Source organism: Harpia harpyja, chromosome 4, assembly GCF_026419915.1.
Source record: "Harpia harpyja isolate bHarHar1 chromosome 4, bHarHar1 primary haplotype, whole genome shotgun sequence".
Classification (NCBI taxonomy): domain Eukaryota; kingdom Metazoa; phylum Chordata; class Aves; order Accipitriformes; family Accipitridae; genus Harpia; species Harpia harpyja.
Window position 1 is genome coordinate 60,364,298 of NC_068943.1, and position 22,183 is coordinate 60,386,480.

Sequence of the window (22,183 nt, forward strand, 5' to 3'; positions counted from 1 at the left end):
AAGGATATATCAAACCATTCCCTCCACCACAACAGCCATTTTTTTTTTGCTACAGATTTGGTATGATTCTTGTTTCACTGTAACAAAACCTGCTATTTTCACTTCGTAGCTTTAGCACCCTTCTTGTTAAAGGAGATGTTATTAAGATTCTGTCTGTTGAGTAGCTTTTAACTGAGTTTATTGCCAGATTGGGCATGTTTGGTTCTAGGTATCCCATGCGACCATTAGGATCTGTGGCAACTAACAGCTCTGAAGGCTTGTCAGCAGCCTAAACAGTAATAGCTTTTTTGATCTACTGCAGAGATAGTCACTAGTTGTGCCTATGCAACTGCTTTCTGCGATTCTGTGCCTTCACAGTAGTCTGTATGACAGTTAGCTTTTCCTGTGTGAAATTAGTACCCTTGTGCAAATACATCCTCTACATATATGTCCTCACTGCAGGACTGCAGGAAAGCCTTCAGACCTTTTTCTGGGCTGCAAGGAAGCCGCATCCATGAATGTAACTGCACAAATACAAAGTACAACTTCAACACACTTTTATTTCTTGCTGGTATTTTTACTGTTTCTCACAGCCGTTTTAAACACAATCATTAATAAGCAAGTTAGCTACCTCATTCCTAATCACTACTGGAGCTGTCAGTGTAAATCAAGACAAACTGGTTCACCAGCATTTAGAAAATATCGCAGTGACAAGGCACGTATGACAAACCAAAAGTCTGGAAAAGACAGCATCCCCCAAACAGTGTTCCAGTGTCACGCTTTGCAAGCACAAGATGGGCATTGTCTCCTGGCAGTGCTGGGAGAAAGCAAATAGGAATGTTCTTCATTAAAAAGTGTATTCAAAGTACATATGATGTGTCCCAAAGGCAATAACTATGTTTTCCCATCTGTGATACAGGAGCACATGCATTGCCCTTAGAAAACCTCCAGAATTGCATTACAAAGGAATAAAACTATGTTAAAAAAAACATTCCCAATTGAAAATATTGGGCTATGTACAGGTATGAGAAACATTCTTCTCCTCTATGAGTTTGACAGTAGACTCAGGCTCTACTAATTTTGCTGGGACTACATAGCTATTTGGAAGCCAGCTATTTCAGCAACAAACTGATGAGCATCCTGGGTTGGAAAGCAGGTTTCATATGGAAGCATAATTACCAGATCTCATACAAAACTAGACAACTGATTATCCCGTTGGGCTCAAGCAGACTGACTTTGTCAGGGTTGGGAGCCGAAAAATCTTCACCTTCTGTTCTGTTAGTTTTCTTAATTTTAGTAACAGAAAGCTTGCAAAGACAACTAAAGATCCATGTGGCTTGCACCCTTAGCTTCTGTATTGATGAGACCCATGAAATAGAGGCACCTAATAGTGACCTGTTTATGCTTATGAGTATGTAAAGATCCATATGTTTCTCTCCATATAGAAAAGAGGTGAATATATAAAAAGTTATTTTGGTATGATGGATGAAAGCCACTGAGGTTCCTAAGTGCCATAATCTGCCATGGTATCTTCTCATAAATGCTCTCCTTGCTACAATATATATTTAAAAAAAAAAAAACCCAACACAAAACCCAAACACTGTTATGTGAAACCATTCAGAATCTTATTAAAATAATTATGAATCAAATTACAAACCCAAATGTTTTCTAAACCTAAGACAGCAAGGAAATCTCCGGAGTAGGAGACATATGGTAAGTTGAGATGCTGAAGTTTCGACGTTTTGAGTTCAAACAAAAATATTTTTGGACTTTTTTCGTAAATCATAAAATGACTGACTCAAATTCACTTAAACTTGCCTAAGAGAGCTTGGTAGACTTCCGGGGTGAAAGACAGATGGAAATAGCAAACCTGGAAAAAAGTCTAGCTGGTTTACTGACAGCTGGCATTATTGCTCCTGTAGACCTACTTTCTAAATGTAATCTGGTCTACAACCAAAGTGCACTGATGGCCAATAGTTTTGGGGAAAATTACAGGCAGAGACCCCAATAGTTTTGGGGAAAATTACAACTAGAGACAAGAATAACTACACATATATAATAACTACAGGAATGTATAACCATCATCACACTCCATGAACACTCCGCAGCTAGTAGCATTTCACTAGGTGAAGTGCCTGCCTAGCTATAATATGATAATTAGTAAGCCCCAAATCTATTCAGCCCACCATTTTCAAGAAAAGTTTTAGGCACTGATGTACACATTGGTAGAGAGAGAGGGTTTGGGAATCTGAAAAAATTATTTTCACTGGTATGGGAGAGAAAACATAGCCCAAGGATCACCCGTTTAGTCCTGTAGGAAAGCATGTTTTGATAGAGCGATTTTTTTACCACCTTTTTACAGAACAGTATATGCAGCTCTCTTTTACTGGTTATAGAGTGATAAAGTGTACTTCCCTGTAGCTTTATAGACTTCCCATTTTCAGTCTTAATTAGAGTCCTGAAGGAAAGGAGTATCCTTTTTATTCTCTCTTTTTCCTCTCTTCCCTGCTTCTGTGGAAGTTTTTTTTCTGAGAAAACCAGTAGTTAGGCTCACCTAGTAGAGCAGGAAGTAGCCTTCAAGGTAAGAAAAAAAATAGCAGAAAGACCTTCTGTCCCAGACTAGCAGTTTCTGTTCCCCAAGGTAATGCAGAAGACTGGTAAGAGCTCAGTTCCCAACTTCTCTGGAGCTGACTTGATTGCTATTCCTCTTTCCCTCACCTCCACCACTCACTGTGCTACCTCCTCTGGTCCAGCATCCTCCTCTCCCCATCCTGCCCCAAAGACCATCTCTCCTATCTCTCCATCATCTCCTATCGAGATGAGCCTTCTAATGCCTAACTCCTGTCCTTCCACACATGCTGCGTGGCCACAGACAAGTCTCCTGTCTTGTGGCTCACAGAGGCTGAGAGCTCAAAGGGACAGTTGTGCTCAGCTATGTGTTTGTCAGTCCACGTAGGAATGAGCAGCAGCAACTGCCAGGGACCTCCGGAGAACAGGACAGCCCAGCAATATTTCTGCAGAAGAAGGAATGTAACACAACACAATGAAATCATTTGTGCGGGCATGCAGTTCAGGTGTTGTGCAAATTACCAGTCTCTGCTAATTTGTTAGTAGTGAAAATTGGAGTTCAAAATGCTGTTAGATGTAGCCATTGAAGTGTCTAGAGTAACAGCAGACTTCATTTTTTACCCAGTGTATGAGCATAGAAAGAATAGCCTGGCCCTCTGAGGCATGAAAAAGAACAAATTAGGATGAGGATAAAATGAAATAACACAGATAGTGAACTTGTGGTTGCAGTGGTTTCTCTAATGCAAAGGGCAGATTAGGCCTTTATCAAGGATCTGATTTGCCAGAGCAGAAAAAAGGAATTCTGTAGACAGCAAATACATTCAGAAAGACAAAGAGTAAGATTTGTTTAAAGCCAATGAGCCCAGTTCTTCGCTCAGAGAGACGCTATCCCCAGAGTTAGAAGCGTTGCTTATTTATGCCAGCATGCACACGGTGAAAGGATACATGAGCCCATCACATGCAAATGATAACTCACAACAGAGGAAATGGAAAATAACATCAAAGCAAAAGATTTCTTCGCATCAACACTGGCAAGAAAGCACTGTACATAAAAGGTAAACACAGTGCCAGACTCCTAGAGACCTGCAGATATTTTTATTTAGGTAAGTCAATGGCAGTGTGAAAAAAATCATCTCCAATTAGGTTCTGTGCTTTGTTCTGGAGATGGGGGCAAGCCAGCAATGCTCTAATACAATGTTTCATTCAGAGCTTAGCATGTGTATGTAATAAAGTGAAAAGGAAAAAGGTCAAGAAAAAGCAAAGACTGGGACATCTTGACTTTGTAAAGCAGAATCATTCTTCAGCTAAGAACTAAATTAGAGAAATGACTAATTTACATCTTACCCAAAAAACTCTTGAATGCATAAGAGTACATATACAGAGAGAAACAAGAGAGCGGTGCTCCCTGTTGGGCTAATAAGAAGTGTCATTATGCCCCTCTTCAGTGCTGCTGTTCAGTAATACCCATCATGTGGAGGATAATAATGATAAATTTCAGCAAAATGAACTCTGAATTTATTTTTCCAGTGAAATAACCCAGTCTTCTAGAACACTGGTTGGGAGACTTCATAAGTATGCATGCAAATTGTAGTGATTAGACCAAATTTGAAAATGTGCTCAATAGGGCAACAGCATCCAAATGCCAAGTTGTAAAATTGATCACTTGAATGCAAACAAACCCAGAATCACTAGGTTCAAGCATTTGAAATCACAAGTCACTCTGTTCTAAATATCAGGAGAGTCAACATTAATAAATGTAGGATTACTTTTATCACTCAGTTGAGTTGGATATTTTAGGATTCAAATGTTCAAACCTATCTGCCAATCAAGATTTAGAATACGACTTCCTATATGTATACACACTTTAGAGATAGAAGAAATTTTAATAATAGCAAAGAAGCTTGGATTTCAAGAAAAATACTAAATATCTTGAGAGTTCACAGTAGAGCAGTACTTCAATATCTCTAGATAGCCACAGATAATTAAAATGTCTTTGATCACTACATTTGGGCCCTGCTAGTGCTTGAAAATGGCATTCCAAAAAAGTCTTTTAATAAGTAGTCGTACAAATTGTTCTGCTTCACTGAGTAAGAAAAACATGAAAATACATTGAGGATCTACTGGGGAAAGGAAAATTATATATAAGACTATTTCAGAGAGAAATCTGTATTTTGGAGATGGAAAATGAAGGCATGGCAGAAGACATTTTCCTGTGGAATTCAGATGAAACATTACATTCCCATGTACTTTTACAATTTATTTGCTTCAAGAAGTGTGTTTTGTCTCCCTCTGCAGAAAAAGCACATACCAGTTTGGGCACTGGCATAATCTAAACCATTTATATGCATGTGCACACATTCTCACATGCTCAGCAATACGTTAGAAGAACATCAATAAGCTTACTAAGTCAAGCACTCAAACACTAGAAAACGCTTATATTATGTTTCCCTGTGCAGCATCAGTTTAACCTCCCATGTGCTTCCAGTACAATACAGTGTTAATTAAATGTTTACATTCGTTTTTTTCTCTACAGAACTGTAGTCTCTTTCAGTGCATTAGCTAGACTGTTGGCCAAAGTGAGTCCTGGGTGTGATCTCAGGCTCTCAGGGGCTGCTGTGTCCTGTGTGTGCTCTGTCCCTGTATTTCCTACCTGCAGGTGTCCAGTTACTTTCTCTCCCAGACATACACAGGCTCCCTCCCACATTCCACTGGTCTCCTTGTGCTGTTTTCCAGCCTGCTTGTCTATCTCGTCTCCCCAAGGGGCTCCCATTACCTCTGCTGCCTGCAAGACTCCTAGCGTAGGAAATGCCCTACATATATATGTCTGTGTGGGTGCAGACCTCCTCTGATGATGGTAACCACCTCCACTGCCATCTCCAGTCCCTGATCTTTGCACATCAAGCCTTCATCCTTCTGCCCTGCTCCAAGGTCCAATCTTTTTCCATCAGTTTCCTAACCCAGCTTGCCTCCTCCACTTCCCACACACGGATACTCACAGTCCAGCACTTCTCCCTCTGCACTCCAGTCACTTCCCTATTTAACACAGCTGGGCCCTAATAGTGGAGGAATTGATGAGAGCAGAATTGAAAAATGGATTAATATGACATGTGATGAAGTCTTGGCCAGCTCTCCCTAACAAGGCCACATGAACAGAGGAAGATACGTTTCAAATAACAAGTCAGTACCACACGCCAAAATTCAAGTCCATCTTGCAAAATATGAATATTTTGGGACTTCTCTATAGAACAGTTGAAGTGTTTTTTAAGCAGAAAACCACATCCATTTTCCTCTAATCCTGTTTCCAGGCATGGAGCAACCACTTTGGCCACTGGAATTAAAATAAATCCTTAAAATAAAAACAAAACAAAACAAAGTATTCAAAATATTTTATATCCAAAATAATAAAACAAAAATATAGTAATAGCAAATAAATTATAGTCTGAGCACACAGCAAGGAAGATTTCAGCTCTGACAAAGTTTGGCAAAGTCATAAGTAACTGAAAAGAAGATTTTTTGTAAAAATTCTTACACTGAGTGACCTCAAGTATAGAAAGCATTACTACCAAACATTATAACATTAATAATGTTTATCCAGGCTTGAAAAAGCACTGTAAGAGTTGAAATTTAAAAATGAATTGATTGTGTCTTGTGCCATCTGATAAAATTTTATCCTTGACAGCTGAGTTGTAACCTCAAAGAAATATCAATCAAGACAGCAAATCAATGAAGTGAACAAAGGTGATTACTCAGGGTTAAAATTCCTCAAAAACATGTATTCATGAAATACTATACCAGGAAAATTTAGTGGTAATTCCACTTTGGCTGAAAACCGGCTGACTTCATTATTCTCACAGATACTTGCTATGAGCTTATTAATTTTGAAGCCAATAACTTTAATGACTTCTCCTGTTGACAGGCAGCATTCATTTCCAAACATTTCATAGATGGAGCCTGAAAAGAAATACAAAAGGAAAGAAAAACATTATTCAGCTTTTTCTCACTTTGTCAAGTGTTTTTACTTCTTTGAATGAAAGCGAAAATACTTAAAATAAGTTACATGAAATAATACTTATCCTGTGATAACTAACCTAATTTTCATTTTCTTCCTTAGTGTCACGAGAAAATCCATCTTGTGACTTCAGTGACCTCTAGATCAGCTCTAGGTGTACACTGTTCTTACGTGCATGTAAAGGAGAATAAGGTCTGAAGAACCTGCATTTCCAGTTATTAGACCAAAACAAAACAAGGTGGAGCATAGGATCACCTGGGTCATCAGGAGCTGCCTCCTGAAGTCAGCAGGCAGCGGAACCTCGGCAGGAAAGATGCCTCTGCAGAGCACGGGGCATAGCATATCCCATAGGAAACAACAGACTACAGCGGAAGACAAAGAACCATAAACTCTAGAAGGTGCCCAGGGAGAGGCCAGGAGACATCAAAGTGCAACCAGCATTTGAGCTTTCTGTGGTAACAGAAAACCTGAAGAAGGTACAAGAAATTGGAAAACTGGCAAATTAACAGCGGTAATCTCTACCCCATGCTGAAACGAGCCTACTGATTCTGACCTGGCAGCAAAAATTCCTTTTTTGTCTGTTATGTTCAGAAGTTTGAGAGCACGAACAAGGCAATCCAACCAAGTGTTTCAGAGCTTCCACAGTAAAACCTGGAACTGCAGCTTGCCCTGCCAGAACTAACCCTCCCTTTGCCATTCCAGCTGTGGTCAATAGCTGCTGTTTCAGAAGTGGAGACAGGGGGAGAAGAATAAAGCAAAACAAAACAAAACAAAAGCCAAGTTATGCAGAAGAAGGAAAATTCTTCCTGGTTGCCGCAGGAGATTAGCAGAAGGTTTGGGGCATGGGATCAATTAGCTATATATAAAGGCAGTGCAGTAAACACATGGTGTTCCATTTGTAGATAGAATTGCATTGAACACAGAACATCAGAAACATTGACTTTAATGCTAGCTTCCATTCTTCTCATGCTGTGCAGTTCCTTCCAAAAACTTACCAAGCTCTGTCCTGAAGTGACGTGGAAGTACCCTTTCTGGAATCCCATCTCAGAATTTCATTTCCCTCATGGTGAGAAACCTTAGTCTCATTTCCACTCCCAATGCATTGGTGAGTGTATTCATTTGCTCTGCTACTAACATTGCTCTGCTACTTTACTTAAAATACTTTTTTTCTCATTTCCATTTCTCCCTTCCCCAAAGGGCTTGCAAGGTTAATTTTGCCCTTCTCTGGTCACATTTTTGACAAAAATCTAGAAGAAACAAGTTCTTTTTATCTCCTCTGAGAAGACAGTTTTTCCTTCCCACAATCCTTCTAATAGCCCTTTCTTGCATCTTGTTCAGTTTAAAGTCTTGTCTTTTTTTTCCCCTCTTAACGTAGGTAACAAGAATGGTCTCAGGCAATGAGAGATTACTTAAAATCTGACCTCTGGCTATATAGTAACAATCAAAAACTGAGATGGCCTGTACTGAAATACTGCCATTGCCTGCAGAACTCACTTCCTACAGAAAGTAACATTCTTTACTCCACAGATCTCCTTGTAGTTGGTGGGGATAAAAAACCCGACAACTTTTTGTTTGTTTGTTTGTTTTTGCCAGGTGTCATATCAGAAATGCAACTGTCAGCCAAGTGATTTTCCTAATGCACACTCAAGATCATTCCAGTCACGACCATAGCCTGGGCTAATAAGCATCTCTTACTGAGTCTGGGATATATTTATCAACTCTGCTGCAGCACTTGCAGGTGACAAGCACTTGGTTACCCCCTTGGCCTCACTGGAAGTCACTGGGAGACCAACCTGAGCAAAAGTTGCTCTGGTTTTAGCCTAAACCCAAAGCCTCAGTAGAGCACCACAGAAAAATGGGTTCGTGTCAGGACAGGAGGATGAAGGAGAGTAACACTGAGCAACTGGTTAAGTACTCTGTTGTGAAGACACGTCCAGGCAACCCTGTCTGTTGCTTGTGCAATGCTCTCACAATTGAGATAGACAGCAGGAAATCCCCAGCTGCTCCCCTGAGGAAGGCAGGTATGGATGTACATTTTTAACCCTATGTAGAAGAAACTAGGTTAAAAAAAAAAAATTAAAAAATCATGTGGTGAATGCTTTTGGTGGGCTGGATATAACAACATTGCCTGGTTTCCCTTGCTGAGAATCCTACACAGGATCAAGGGAACTGTTGTACTTAGGCTTTAAACTCCCCCAGCAGGCTACTGCCTTTCTGTTGCATACCAGGATGATGATCAGCACAGAGGCATTCTGGATTATATGCCACACAAATATCAGCCACAGTCAGGTGAAAGAACATGCTGTTTATGCATCCTTTCAACCTATCCGGTACTAAGCAGAAGACCAAGGGAGCTGCTGCCCTTTAACTAAAAGAGAACAATCTGGTTTTCTTATTGTAAAGATATGAAAAGTGCATAGTTGTTTGCTCTCCCTTAGTCCCTGAGCAATTCAACGTTGACTAACTCAGATGTCTCCACTGGATATTGCTACAGCTCCCGTCGGTAGGCTGGCTGCTGCTCTAATAAACACATGAGGAATTATCATAACTCTCATTGCTTTAGCTGAGCTCCATAGGATATTTTATGACAGTCAGAAAAGTCTGTGTGCAATACTTATTTCATATTAGAGTGAGAGGGAGAGAAAGATTGAGCTGCCACGAAGAGGGTAATATTCCTTTTGTGCTGAACCACCTCACCCCTCACATCAGACACAGTACAGATCACAACCAACCATGATATTATTAGATAAAGGGAATCCCAGAGGACCTGGCGTGGTGAGCTCTGCATTATAGAAACATGGAAAGATGAGCAAAGAATTCCAATATTCTCACCTCTCAACAAATATTTGTGAAAACCTACTCAAAATGGGAGCTTGTGGCTTCTAGAGGCTTTTTTTCTTCAGTCCAGATTTAGATCCAGCTTCTCCAGATTACCTCACTTGAAAATAGACCCCTAGAAACCATTTAACATCATATGAAAGTAACTACACTGACTAATTATGGGCTTTGGGCACATTTGCTTTCATCTCTGCTAGACAGCCTTCGCAAGCGTGCCCTTTGATGCAGCCGGGACCTGCCGTGCACCCACGAGCGGGCAGTGCTGCTCCATATGAGCCCAGGCACCCAGCCATGAAGGTTGGGTGGCCTTGCGGACTGTGGCTCCTCTCCAAATAACATGGTAGCTGGAGGAGAGCAAACCAAGCAATTGCCCTGAGGGGAAGAATGGAGCAGTTAAGTGGCTGAACCTCTGAAAAAAATGATGTGATTGAAGAAGGTCTAACTACTACTTCAGTCTATATCTGCAGCAGAGTGGTGCCACCAGGAAATAAAGAGGGGAGTCAGAGAAGGGCCCTGTTTCTGATCATGGCTGGTTCTGAAGGACTTACTACTTTTATCAGGTTTGCTTTTCCTCAGGCACAATAGCTTAACTGCAAATTATACTACATAGAGTTTGAGAAGTCCTGCCCTCCATCACAAAATAAAAAGTACAAATGGCGCTTGCAAAAAAGAGACAACACTCATCAGTTAGTGACGGGTCCAAGGCTGAAGATCCAATCTGGTAATATCCATGAGAAGAGACTAGCCCTGCCAAACACTCAAAAATAGACGATTGGATGACACAAAAATTAGCCTTTGACAAAGCAATCAAAATTTGCAAAACATAAGAAATGCAGATAAGAACCTACACAGGTAAACAGTGGCCGGCCTGGCACTGTAAAGATGGCAGAGAATCTAAAACACTGCAAGAAAAGGGTAAAATACACAAAAAAAGAAAATCCGCACTCATAAAAGAGAGAAAGTACCTGAGGCAGACAAGCATATGGAGTTCAAGCTGGAGTCTACAAAAAGCATTACATGGAGCTGCAGGCTCTGTTTGAAACATCAAGGGCCAAGATAATGCATTCAGAAAAAAGATGGATTACAAATGCAGACTGAAAGCCACAAAAGAGTATGCACAGAATAGACACACAGGGCTATCACAGCACCTTAACTCTCAGGGACTTTTGTCAGAACAAAACATAACATTGTTGTGGGAGACAAATGGATCATTCATCTAAAAGCATTAGTTTTAGAAAAAGTGAGATGAAAATTAAAACTTAAAAAAAAAGTCATGATTTTAATTAAAATAAAAAAAAAAAAGAAAATCAAGAGAGCTGGTTGTCTTACCATCAAAGAAATAAACTATTACATGGGTACATAATCTACTGGCAAAGATAATGCTTTGTAATAATACCAAGTAAAGTGAACCCCTTCTTGATATAAAAAAAGAGGAAGAAAGAAAAGATGTATTTTTTGGCATTGTCAAGAAGGGAAAGGGTATTAGGCAGCTAGGAAGGATGTTTTAAGTCTTCTAGAAGAGAGGAAAACTTTCAGCAGAGTAGAAGTGGAGAGTGCTCAAGAATCCCAGGACTCATGGCCATAGGACGGTACCTTTCATCCCAGAAGAGAAGTTCAATAAATTGCTCATATAACGACTGAGTAACAGAGGTATGCCACCACATTTTCCATCCAATTAAGGAAGTCAGAGACCAACCTTCAACAGCTTATCAGTAGTAAAACTTATATACATGAGTGGATCGACAGAGAGATAGATGTGTATATATGTATGTAGGTAGATGTCTACCTAGATGACCATTTTCATGGGCAACTTGCAGGATTTTAATTACCTCCTCCTTTATCAGATCATTTGAAATAGACCAAGAGGTTGAAAGACTATGAAGGTGAGAATCTGGGAGGAGGATGGCTAACAAACTGAGACCATGATTGCAGAAGCCTCATTTTTAACGACACCAGGATAAAAAAAAAAATCATTAAGAAATGAAACTGCCAGCCATACAAGAACAGATTCATTTGGGGGGGGACGACAATTGCACATACAGTATTGATTGTAATTACATATTTGTCTGCAAGTAGATTGCCTTAGCCCTGATTTTAGCCCTTGCTTGGTGATTTGCCTGGAATAGTACAATGAAGATTAAATTCAGACAAGAAAAATGTTACCTGTGTGATTTGTCATCTAGGCATTTGCAGCAAATATTTGTGCGATAAAAGGGAGGGAGGGAAACTGCATGGTTTTCAAAAGGGACAATAAGAATTCTTTTTCCTTTAAAAGCCACAATAATTAGTCTTAAAACATTGTGAAAATACCCGCTGTGTGACAACATGACCCTGAAAGATTTTACTTCAGCTGTGTGATGTGGATGCACATGCACAATATATTGAAAAATAAAATTAAAATGGACCTTTTAGTACATTTATTTGTCCTTGCACAACAGTAACTGTATTTTTCCCACTCAAGCCACAAAGAAAGTATAAGATGTTGAAAATGTAAATCAAGTAACCTTAAGGCCTGAATCTTTTTGATTTGAAAAAGATGTATGCAGTATAAAGCAAAAAACATTTTAGCAGAACCCAGAATAAAGCAGCTTATTTACAGCAATCAAACAATGCCCCTGAAGGCTGTAATTAAAGAGCTTGTTGCCTTTGAAACCACCTTTTCTGGATTGTTACTTTGTTCAATAAAAACCACATTTATATCCTTTCATAAGCTCGTGTCTAGTTTGACAATCTATATTAGCAACTGCTGTGATCACATCAAAGTAATCCTAATAATTGGTTAAATATCTTTTTCCTCCATTTTTCCTAAAATGCTAAGCAGCCACACCACCATCCTCTCTAACATGAACCCTTTATTTGATTTATTTCTCATTATGGGTACAAGAAGAGTCTTTTTGTATTAAAAACAACAATATAAAATATAAATACAGTGAATGCATGAGATGGAGGATGTCATTCTTCACGTCAGGGCATATGACAGTACCACTGAGAGAAATATTTTATAATACAAGGTAGAACAGCAAACATCTCAGTAATATTTCCTTTTTTCTTCCCAGCAGCTTAGAGCCCTATTCAATGACTGCTCTCGGAGGGAACAATTCACTGATGCTCATAGGAAGTATGACTCAAAACCAGGTCCATGACTAAACAGCAATAATACATCAGTCGTATGTAAGGCCCTTTTGCCGCATGCCCCTGGGCAGTTTAGCAAGGCGGGCTAGGGAGAGAATGCAAACAAGACAAAAGGCTTCACTAAGGTTGCACAGAGGATCATTCAGCAGGGCTGGAGCTCGAGCCCAGACTGGCTGACTCCCAGTCTGTCTGTCTGTCTGCCTGCTACAGGGTGCTGCTAAGCACTTCCAAATATCCCCCATTCTTTTTTTTTTTTTTTTTTTTTTAACAAAGACCAAGCTCTTCTAACAAAACCAAATCACTTTGCAGGCCAGACACTAGGCATTGACTCCCTAGCCCCATGAGTTTGCATCCTTGAAGGAAAAAAGTCTCCCTTTCATCTCTCAGTAGCACCCACTGAATTCATTGCAGCTGGCAGGCTGAGCGGTCTTTGAAAGAAGATCCAAAGAACCAGAAACCTGGCTGCTTTGCAGAGAAATGAAAGATCTCCAACATGTCCTGAAAGAGCAGAACTTTTTCCCGATGTCCTTTTCCCAGTGCTTCTTTCTCCACTATTATGTTGTCATCAGTTGCCCATATGGGTGCTGTCTTCCTGGATCAGAGGTGACTGTTTCAGGGGCTGATGAAATGGTTCTGCTTTCACATAAAGGCACGATCCCTTGGTGCAGCCGTTCAGCCAGAATTACAATAGCCTACGACACAGCTCAGCTGAAATCACTGTTTTATTAAGGCTGCTGCAGGCTCCCAGAGTAATATATGAAGGGCATAATGTATCTATAATTAGTGTCAATAAAAGATACCATTCTTTATGGGCATTATTTGGGAGTTAGCCAATTGTTCAGCCTTTATGCTCTTTGGCAAGAAGAGAGATCTATTTTAGAGTTGCGGGGAGGAGAGTTTTGCTTAATAACTTTAATCATATTATACTCTGATTAAGCAGTAGGGAAAAGCAACCAATTTCTGATGGTGAGAAGTTAGGTGTCTTTTTTTTTATTTAAATACCTCCTGAGGACCGAAGATGCTTATCAGCATGGTGGATTTTCCCCACTAAACTCAAACAGACTAACATCTTGTGGGGAAGATACAAAGAGGCTGAAAATCAAATGCACAATGGCAGGCAAAGAAGGAAGCATGCCCCAGCTTCTCTCCAACCCCAGGAGAGAGTGCACTTTGAGAGTGGCTGCAAATAGTATAAAGCACCTGTATGGCTTTCATGCACCCCTTCCTTCCTACCCCCAGAAGGTGCACCCACCGAGAGCGTGTGAGCTGAGCTCCCCCGTGCCCACGTGGTGCTCCAGAGGCCATGGGGTAGCAGTGGTCACAAAGGCGGCGTGAATTTGTGTAGAAGATCCTCTATCAAGTGACAGAGCAACTTACTGGATTTTATAGCAGCTCTTCTCTCTTTAACATGTCCTAAGCAACAAAACTCTGCAGGTTTGGTCAGTCCGGGACACAAATCCTTCAAGGAGTTCAGCTGCTGAATTGCCACAGAGGTAAACTCCCTTCAAAAGGCTCTGTGCAAAGGCAGCATCTTATCTTGATCGTACCTAATTAGGCTGCAGAGGATCTGATTTTTGCCAGCACAAAACCATCAAAAAACAAAAGCTGTAAGATTTATCTTTTGCCATATAAAGTCAAACTTTAAATGTCAAGTGCTTTAAGCCATTTCAATCATAATGGAATTTTTTAAAAAATTACTTCTGCAATTTCTGATTTATTCCTTTCCTGATAGGTTTATGGCCCTTTTTTAATACTTTCTTCTGATTCTCATCTATCCAGAGGGCTTGCACTCCGCATGCGGCAGCAGAGCTTTGTGCGTGCAGCACCCGCTATAATGGAAAGAGCAAGTGAAATCACAGCTCCAAATGCAACAACTTCAACCTTTTGTTTGGGTTTACCCGCATGAGTTGGAATTACTGCAGTGGTGAAGAGAATGCCAAAAGCTGCTTTTGAACAGCATTAGTCACTGGTTTAGCTGTTCATGATTTATTTAGTTTTATTAATTTTCTTTGCAGCGTTAATTACTTTGACTTAAGGTATGTTTATTAAAGTGTATGTTTAACAGGAAATCTGTGCTTTGTTGAACTAGGTTTAAGTAGGCTGCTTAAATTAAGTTGCAGCATCAGGCCAGAGTGCTGAGCACTTCACAGGTAAAGCCCAGAACTGGAAACACGTTTAAGCATCTTCCCCTACTGAGATCACAGCACGCTGCCCCTTGTGCCATCATTGTGTGTCCAATGGAGCTAATCAGAAACTGTGAACCTGGACTAATGCCGTGTTCCCTCATGCATAGATCACCAGGTACTGGAAGAAAAAAATACCCCACAAAAGCCCTGTAACTCAGAAGGGGTGCATGGTCATGGGCTTGTGTGTCCATTTATCCCAGGATCTTCCCTCCTCTGTCATTTGCTATAGATGTCCCATTATCTTCCCAGAGACAGAGTTTGTGAAAATTTTCTTGGTATTTTTATAGGATGGTAGGTTCATATGTAGGGAAACAGGGCTCCTCCTGCTGCCGACCTCCTCCTTGCATCCCCGGAGGCCCAAGTGCAACAACAGCTGGGCAGCCCTCACCACTGCAGGAAACCAGCAGGTCGATGGCAGCTTTAGCAAGCCAAGGCAAGGGGTTGACCCCCGCGTTGAGACAAGCAGGGCAATTTGGGTATTCTACCCACCTCCTATGCCATTCACACGGAGGCCCGAAACTGAATGTCATGGAAAGAAAATCCCTGCAAGAAGATCCTCGAAACAGCTTCACCCACAGTGCCAGCTACCCAGGCTCAGATTTCTCTCAGTGTGTCTGGATGAGTCATCCCACTGAGGGCAGCAGCGTGAATAAAACAAGCAATATTTGACCCATGAAAGTCAGGTTCTGTTCTCATATTGCATTCACTGAAGGGCACTTTCTTTCTTGTTCAGAATAAAACATGTTTTTGAAGCAGCCTGAACAAGTGCAGGAGAGTTTCAGCGGCACATATTAATAAAGAAAATTTACCAACATGCTCTGACTACTGACCACAAAAGAGAATCCAAACTATCTGTTACTCCTGCTGTACCTAGGGCTCTTGCTCCTAACTGCTGAATCAAGAGTAAGGGAAACAACTATGTTCAAGGGGGAGAAAAACCTTCCATGTTTACAGAGAGATTTGGCTTTTATCTCTGTAAAAAAATGAGACAAATTAGCACATGCAAACACTGTACCATTTAACGTGCAATTCTCCCTTTCGCATGCACTCAGCTGAGACTGCACCCAGTAAATGCACAGGTCATTTTTATTGATCTTCCACCTCTAAGAAATACAACCTTCATTATCTTCATCAAAGCTGTTCAAAGCTGTCCATACTTTAGCCTCTGTTTAAATTGCCTTGTTGCTTTTCATAAGAAAAAGTGCCTTTATTAATCCTGACGAGGCAGCTTGCTTGTTTTATTCATACGTATTACAGACCTCATATCCTAGCTTTCATCGACTCACTGGCTTTTCACACTGGTAAGAGAGCAGGATTCATTCCCTCTAGGTTGGCTTAAAACCAGTAAAAAATCATTCCATCCTACACGATCGTTTTCTAACTATTAGCGTTGAGAGTGATTTCTTGTCTAAATTAGGACTTGGGGCAGCTGAGACTTGGTATACAATGATTCCTTTTCTGCTCAGTTTACCTAGTTGCAGTTTCGGGGTTAACAGGACTTTTCTAAGTGGTTCCAGCGCTCTGCTGCTGGCCAGCCAAACCCATCACTCCCCTGAAAGGTTCACAGAAGCCCATGCTGGAAAGATGCTGTTTCCCAGTAGCAGAAGCAGAAAGGGTGAAATTGAGACCGCACAGAGGGCGAGCAGGTGTGGATACGCGGCCAGCAAAGGAGAGCCAAGAGGAACCGTGAGCGTAAGCATGTTCATGTTCTTTTTGGTTCACCAAAGAGAGTTTTGAAATGGAGCTATTCACATTCCCCAAAGAAGCAGCAAATCCCGAAGGGTGGGGGGGTTTTTTTGGCATTGCCCCTCATGCAGCTGTCAGGGAGTGCCAAACAGCTGCCTAGAGAGGAGATCGCTACCTGGCAATACGGAGCATCTTGAACTCCCTTAGGTCTGGAAGGGCATTAACCAGGGATCTATATGTGACCCCACTGTTGTTTCTTCCCACCATTTTGTCCTTGTGCAGAGAGACCTGGCACTTTCCAGAGCCCCGGGAGAGGGAGCAGAGAGTGGAGCACCACATTTACAGCCTGCTGCTTCACTGCACTCCCAATCTGCAGAGGTGGAGGCTGCTGGCTTACAGATCCCTCCTCTCCAGAGAAAGAGCACACAGCATAAACTTTACCTGATGAGTCTCATGGGTCCATCATAAAGAGGAGATGTCCTGGCACTGTGATTTACACAAGTGCTGCTTTTGAACAGCAGAACTGCAGAGAGGAGCTACCAACCCTCCCCGTACTGTGGCAAATCCCAGTTCTTGGGGTCCTAATCCCATTGCTGATGTGTGCATTTAGCTTTAGGGGAATAAAAAAAAGGCAATGCAGGATTTCTATTTAGGCGGAGCAAAAATGGGAAGGCTACGGGTAGAGGAACATGGCTAGTGGCAAGAAACACCAACAGAATAGGTGCCTTGAGCAGTTCTACATTTTTCACAATTAAAGTTTGACACTTTTTACTGTCCTGCCACTGGTTAAATTAAGCCTGGAGAATATTAAATTCAATTACCCATAAAATAATTATATCAGTATTAAAACAGACATAATTTTTGCAACATAAAGATGAAAGCCTGTACTTGCATGCTATCTGTAAAAATCAGCAGTCATACAGTACTTAGCTCACTAAGCATCAATATTTACTAAAATGTTCAAAGAAAAATGTTCAGTCAATAAAACCAGTTTCCAACGGAGTTTCAGTGGTTTAATTTTTTAATAACATATTTTAATGAGCTTTTAAATTGTCATGCACTTCAGTCTGCACTGTAGTTCCTTTCTAATCAGTGCTGATTAGCAAGACATTTGTATCTGGCAAACTTGCCTGCATTTTATAATCAGCCTTCCTATTCCCTTCAGAGATTCAACAGTCCAGTTTCGGTAGCAATGATATGACTGCAGAGTCCAAAACAACTGTCCTGAGAGGCACCCCTGGGGTTTGCAGAGCCACCCTCTCCTTCCACATATGTTTCCTTTTCAGACCAGGGATAACAATAATTTCTCTACTTCTCTATGGTCCTTTGCATGTGATGAATGAAAAGCACTTTAGAAGACCTCGGCGCTATTACTAAACCCCCATGTTCCTGACTCTGCATAGTGTTGGGCAGCCGCAGGCGGTGACTGCAGGTTGGGGCTGTGACTGTGCAGCCACCCAGCGCTGGAGGGAAAGGGACTGGGAACACGACAGTATGAACAGGCTCCTCAGACCTTGGCTATCCTGCCTGAGGCAAACTGGGTAAGCCTTCAACCAACCCAAAACTCCAGGTGTGGCATGAAACACACTGATAGCACCCCAGGGAAACCCTTCCCTCCGCTTCAAGCCAGGAACAGAGAGGTGAACAGGAACAGAGCTTCCTCAGAAAGGTATCTGGGTTGTAGTATTCACTCCCAACAGCAAAAGTTCAATCGCCTGTAGATTCTCCAGCTTAAAGTATTATGAAAGGAAACAGGGTCTATGTAGTCCTGTCCATTTGCAGTTGTGGGAGCTACAGTTAAATAAATCACAATTCCGTTAATAGCAGCAGGAGCATAATTTTTTATAGGCCAGTAGAGAGACTAATGGTGGAATGGATGCACACAGCACGTTTTCAACTTACGCTTGCTTCACCAGGAGCTGCAGCAGGCTGGCTTGTGTCTAAAAAGAGAGACCTAGATTGCATTTGGTGCTACATGGGTATGAAGGCAGAATGGGATCTTTTAGAGCTTTTGCCTTGCCCAAGGGCAAGTGAATTCCTACTCTTTCCCTGGAGCTTGACTTTGCAGCTTCTAATAAAAATACCTTACCACATGGAAAAAAATGCATCCATCCTTACAAAGGCTTACAGCATTATGCTTTCCTTATGATTCCAGAGGCACTGAAACTCTGTCAAAAGCAGTGAGGCTAATTTGCAAGTCACATATTTACTTATAAAATCACCTAGATGTAAGTGCAGTGTGTGCAAAATGTTGCTTCCAGAGTAAATGAAGAGTTTCAACCCCACAGCACACAGTGCACCTCAGAAGACCAGTGAATGAATTAAGCTCCCTTGTCTCCTTACCACCTAGATAGCTATAGCTTTCATTGGCTGGCCGCTGCAGCTTTGATGTGACAGCTCTAATGGATTTAGTAGATGGTTATTTACTCCAGTAGCCATTCTATGTATCTGGTTAAGCTGACATTAAGCTGTAATTTTTTTCTGGGGTTGTGGAGAGGGGAATATACATAGAATGTACATAAGTACAAATTCTCGCTATTTTAAATTCTTACACCAGAAAATTAATTGTGCCTTGTGCTTGACCAATTTTAAAAATTTAAAATTTAAAAATAAATCTTCTCCCTTACTATCTGCATGTTGTGCTGAGAATGGGTAAAGATTCCTATGAAATCCAATTCCATAAAACTGCTAATCCAGGTAGGGCTCGGCTGACTTTGTAGCTGGTTGGGAGCTACTACAATCAGTGCACGAACACTCTGATTTGGTCCCTGCAACCACAGTAAGAAACCCATGTTCCCTGTCAATAGACCTGCCATTACCCACAACATGATTGCTGGTGTACTGCATGTGGTAAGAGAAATCAAAAGGGTTGTTGCAGGGGCAGGGGGATCTGCCTGAGGAACGACTAGAAAATGGTTGTCCTAATGGAAATTCAAAGTGCACAAAGTGGTCCACTCCTGTTTAGCAATATAACAGGGGTTACTTCAGACTCTCTCTGAAGCACTACTCTCGCTTCCGAAAATGCAACATAAATCATAATGCAATCACAGAACAGCGTGTTCACCCCTGCTGCCAGCTATGGAGGGAAGCAAAATGTTCAGGCGAGATCCAACACGGACAAAGAGCTCAGAGAGGGAGCGGGGGAGAGGAAGGGAGAGTGTAGCCCAAGAAGACCTTTTGTAGCCCTAGATCTTGCAAACCTCTCAGGCACAGAGCGTCTCGAGTGTCTCAAGCTTCCTCTGAAGCAAGGAAGAAGAAGAGAGAGGAACCAACACAAGCCTGATAGCAGACATCAGGGTTTCTAGGTACTTGCAACAGTGCTGACTGTGAGGGGAAGGAGCCAAGTAGCACATCTGTATCAGCCTTGCTCATTGTGTAAGAAAGAAATACCTGCATGTACGTTAGTGCTGCACCTAGCCTGCTGGTGGAAACATGTATGAGTACAGCTGAGGGGAAGCCACCGGGAGCAGAGGACAGGAAGAGGTGGTGCTGCTGAAGGCTGAGGAAGCATCTGAGCAGCACAAGGCCTCTCGCTTTTAGTGCAAACATTCCTGGGTCACTATAGCACATACCACCCCTTCCCAAGGCTGTGTAGGCTCTTTTATTATCGACAGTCATCAGCTAATAGCCTTTTTCTCTCACATGCAAGGACATTGCTGCAGAATGGTCTGTGGGCTAAGTCTCCACTGTTTTTTTCTCCTCATGTGGAAGAGTTTACACAGTAAATGGAAGCACATGCTGAAATACCCTGGCTCCAAAGATGTAGTGGTATGAGCTTTATTATCCACTAGCAGCAGGATGCAGACTGTAGGGACTCAGAAACCTGCTGACAGCTGAGCTACCGTAATTTTATAATAGCATTTTGTATATACATCTATATCTCACAGTATTTTGTGTACACATATACATACATATATATCTCCATATGCATGTACATGTACATATACATGCAACTTGTATTTATATTACCTCTGCTTCCTAGGTGTGTGGAAATAGACAAATATGGTGGCTGCTCCAACTTAAGGAGGTGATCTTCCTGCCTTTAGTTTAAATTCCACTCTCCATCACTTAGGTAGTAGCCTCCTTATCAAGAACTTAATTCAGTTAAAGTTCTTGGGCCATTTTAAAATGTAAAACTTGAACAGGCCACATGTCAAAGGTCAGAAAAAGCACATTTTCAAAAGTTTCTAGTGATTTTGGCCAAGTTTGTTTCCCAGAATGCCTTTTTGTGTATCATCAGTACTATTCATGTGTCCTAGGCAGCTTCTAGAGCAGCCAGAATGGGCAATCGGAAGAACATAGACAGTATTCCACCATCACAGCTTAAGTATGCCCTTTCCTGTTTTCTTCCCTCCCCAAGGGGCTGTTCTCACGGAGGGAAGAATTGCAACTCCGGCCACAGTGCTGAGACCGCGGCTCAGACTTTCCATGGCCACAGCTGACGGCGACCACCTCCTCGCTCCTCCTACTATGGAGCAGCATGGGGATTTTTAGATTAACATAAAGATAGATATTGTGGATCTGGAAGCAGGTGTTTGGCTGAAGCTGAAGCAGGCTTTAGCTCATTTCATAAAGCTCCTTCTGTCTTATCTAGTGTGACCCCAAGTTTTTCCTTGCAATGGCAGGGAGGTAACTTTCTTTTCCTAGACTAACACAGGGGCCTGACATGGTGTGTTCACTGTCATTAAAGTCCATGCCCTGACCAAGCACAGAACTTTTCCCTCCAGTGCAAGCATCTTTACTATCCTTCTGCTGTGTTTTGTGCACAAGAAGAGCCCAGCAATAAAAACACCATAAAAAGATCTGCTGCAGGAAAACTCAGCAAAATATCACCCTGGTGATGCTCCTGTCTGGCTCATACCCATTCCTTTGTATTGTTGCACACCCAAAGTACCCCCAAATGCGGGGCAGAACTTCAGGAAAATCTTACGGTCCCTCACCGTCACTTTCCAGACACACTGATTCTTTATTTCTGAGACAGAAGAGCACTGCTCCATGCCAATCCCAGAAGAGCAGAGCTAGATTTAATCAATTAACCTCTGGGAGGTGATTTGCAATTGCTGGATTGATGGCTCTGTGCGAACAGAAAGCAAATGCCTGACTTATTCCAGTACTCTTTCCAGGATACGACGAGGACTAACTACAGCTCCTTCCTCACTGCCTGCGAGAAAACCAGATGCACACTGTACCAAAACATTTCCAAAGCCATGGATCATTACGCTGGTTCTTCAAAGGGAAAATTGCAGCTAGTGGGGAAACCACTGGGAGACAACTCTGTCAGCATCCTCCCTCTGTCTCCCCCACACCCCGGTCCCAAGGGGGACCTGATGTCAAAGACAGACTTGCAAAGCCCTGCCAGAAAGCATCCAATGCTCACCTTGGAAATAGATGCCTGACTGGATTTGGAGGACCCTAGGAAGGGCTCTCGGGTCCAGAGAATGAATGAACTTCTCCAGGGTAGATGCCATGGTCCGCAGCAAGGCAGCATGTGGGCTGGGCACGCAAAGACCAGTGAAGAGCTTTCGAGGCAGCAACACTTGCAGCCTGGTGCATGCTGCACCCGGGAGAGCCGTGGGGCTCCGCGGCGGAGGGAGGAGCGGCATGGGGAGGCACTTCTGCTTCCTCCCCTCCCTCGCCGCTTCCTCCCAGGGCTGCAGCTGGAGTGAGGCAGGGGGATGCCGAGCAAGTGGCTCCGCCACCAGGCTGGGGTACCTGTACCCACCGAGGGTCTGCACCAGGCTGGGAGAGGTGCGGGGTGTGCTGCGGATACTGGGCTTTGGAGGGG

At 42.2% G+C, this 22,183-nt stretch overlaps 1 protein-coding gene across 1 annotated transcript in view; it reads right to left on the bottom strand.

The window, feature by feature from the left end:
• THEMIS (thymocyte selection associated) overlaps window positions 1-21,866 on the bottom strand; it is a 28,076-nt gene extending 6,210 nt beyond the window's left edge. The window contains exons 1-2 of the mRNA XM_052785820.1: window positions 21,776-21,866; window positions 6,340-6,498 (exon numbers count right to left, since the gene is read on the bottom strand). Coding sequence (XP_052641780.1) covers window positions 6,340-6,498; window positions 21,776-21,866 — 250 coding nt within the window. The remainder of the gene's footprint in view (window positions 1-6,339; window positions 6,499-21,775) is intronic.
• Between the last annotated feature and the right edge of the window lie 317 nt (window positions 21,867-22,183).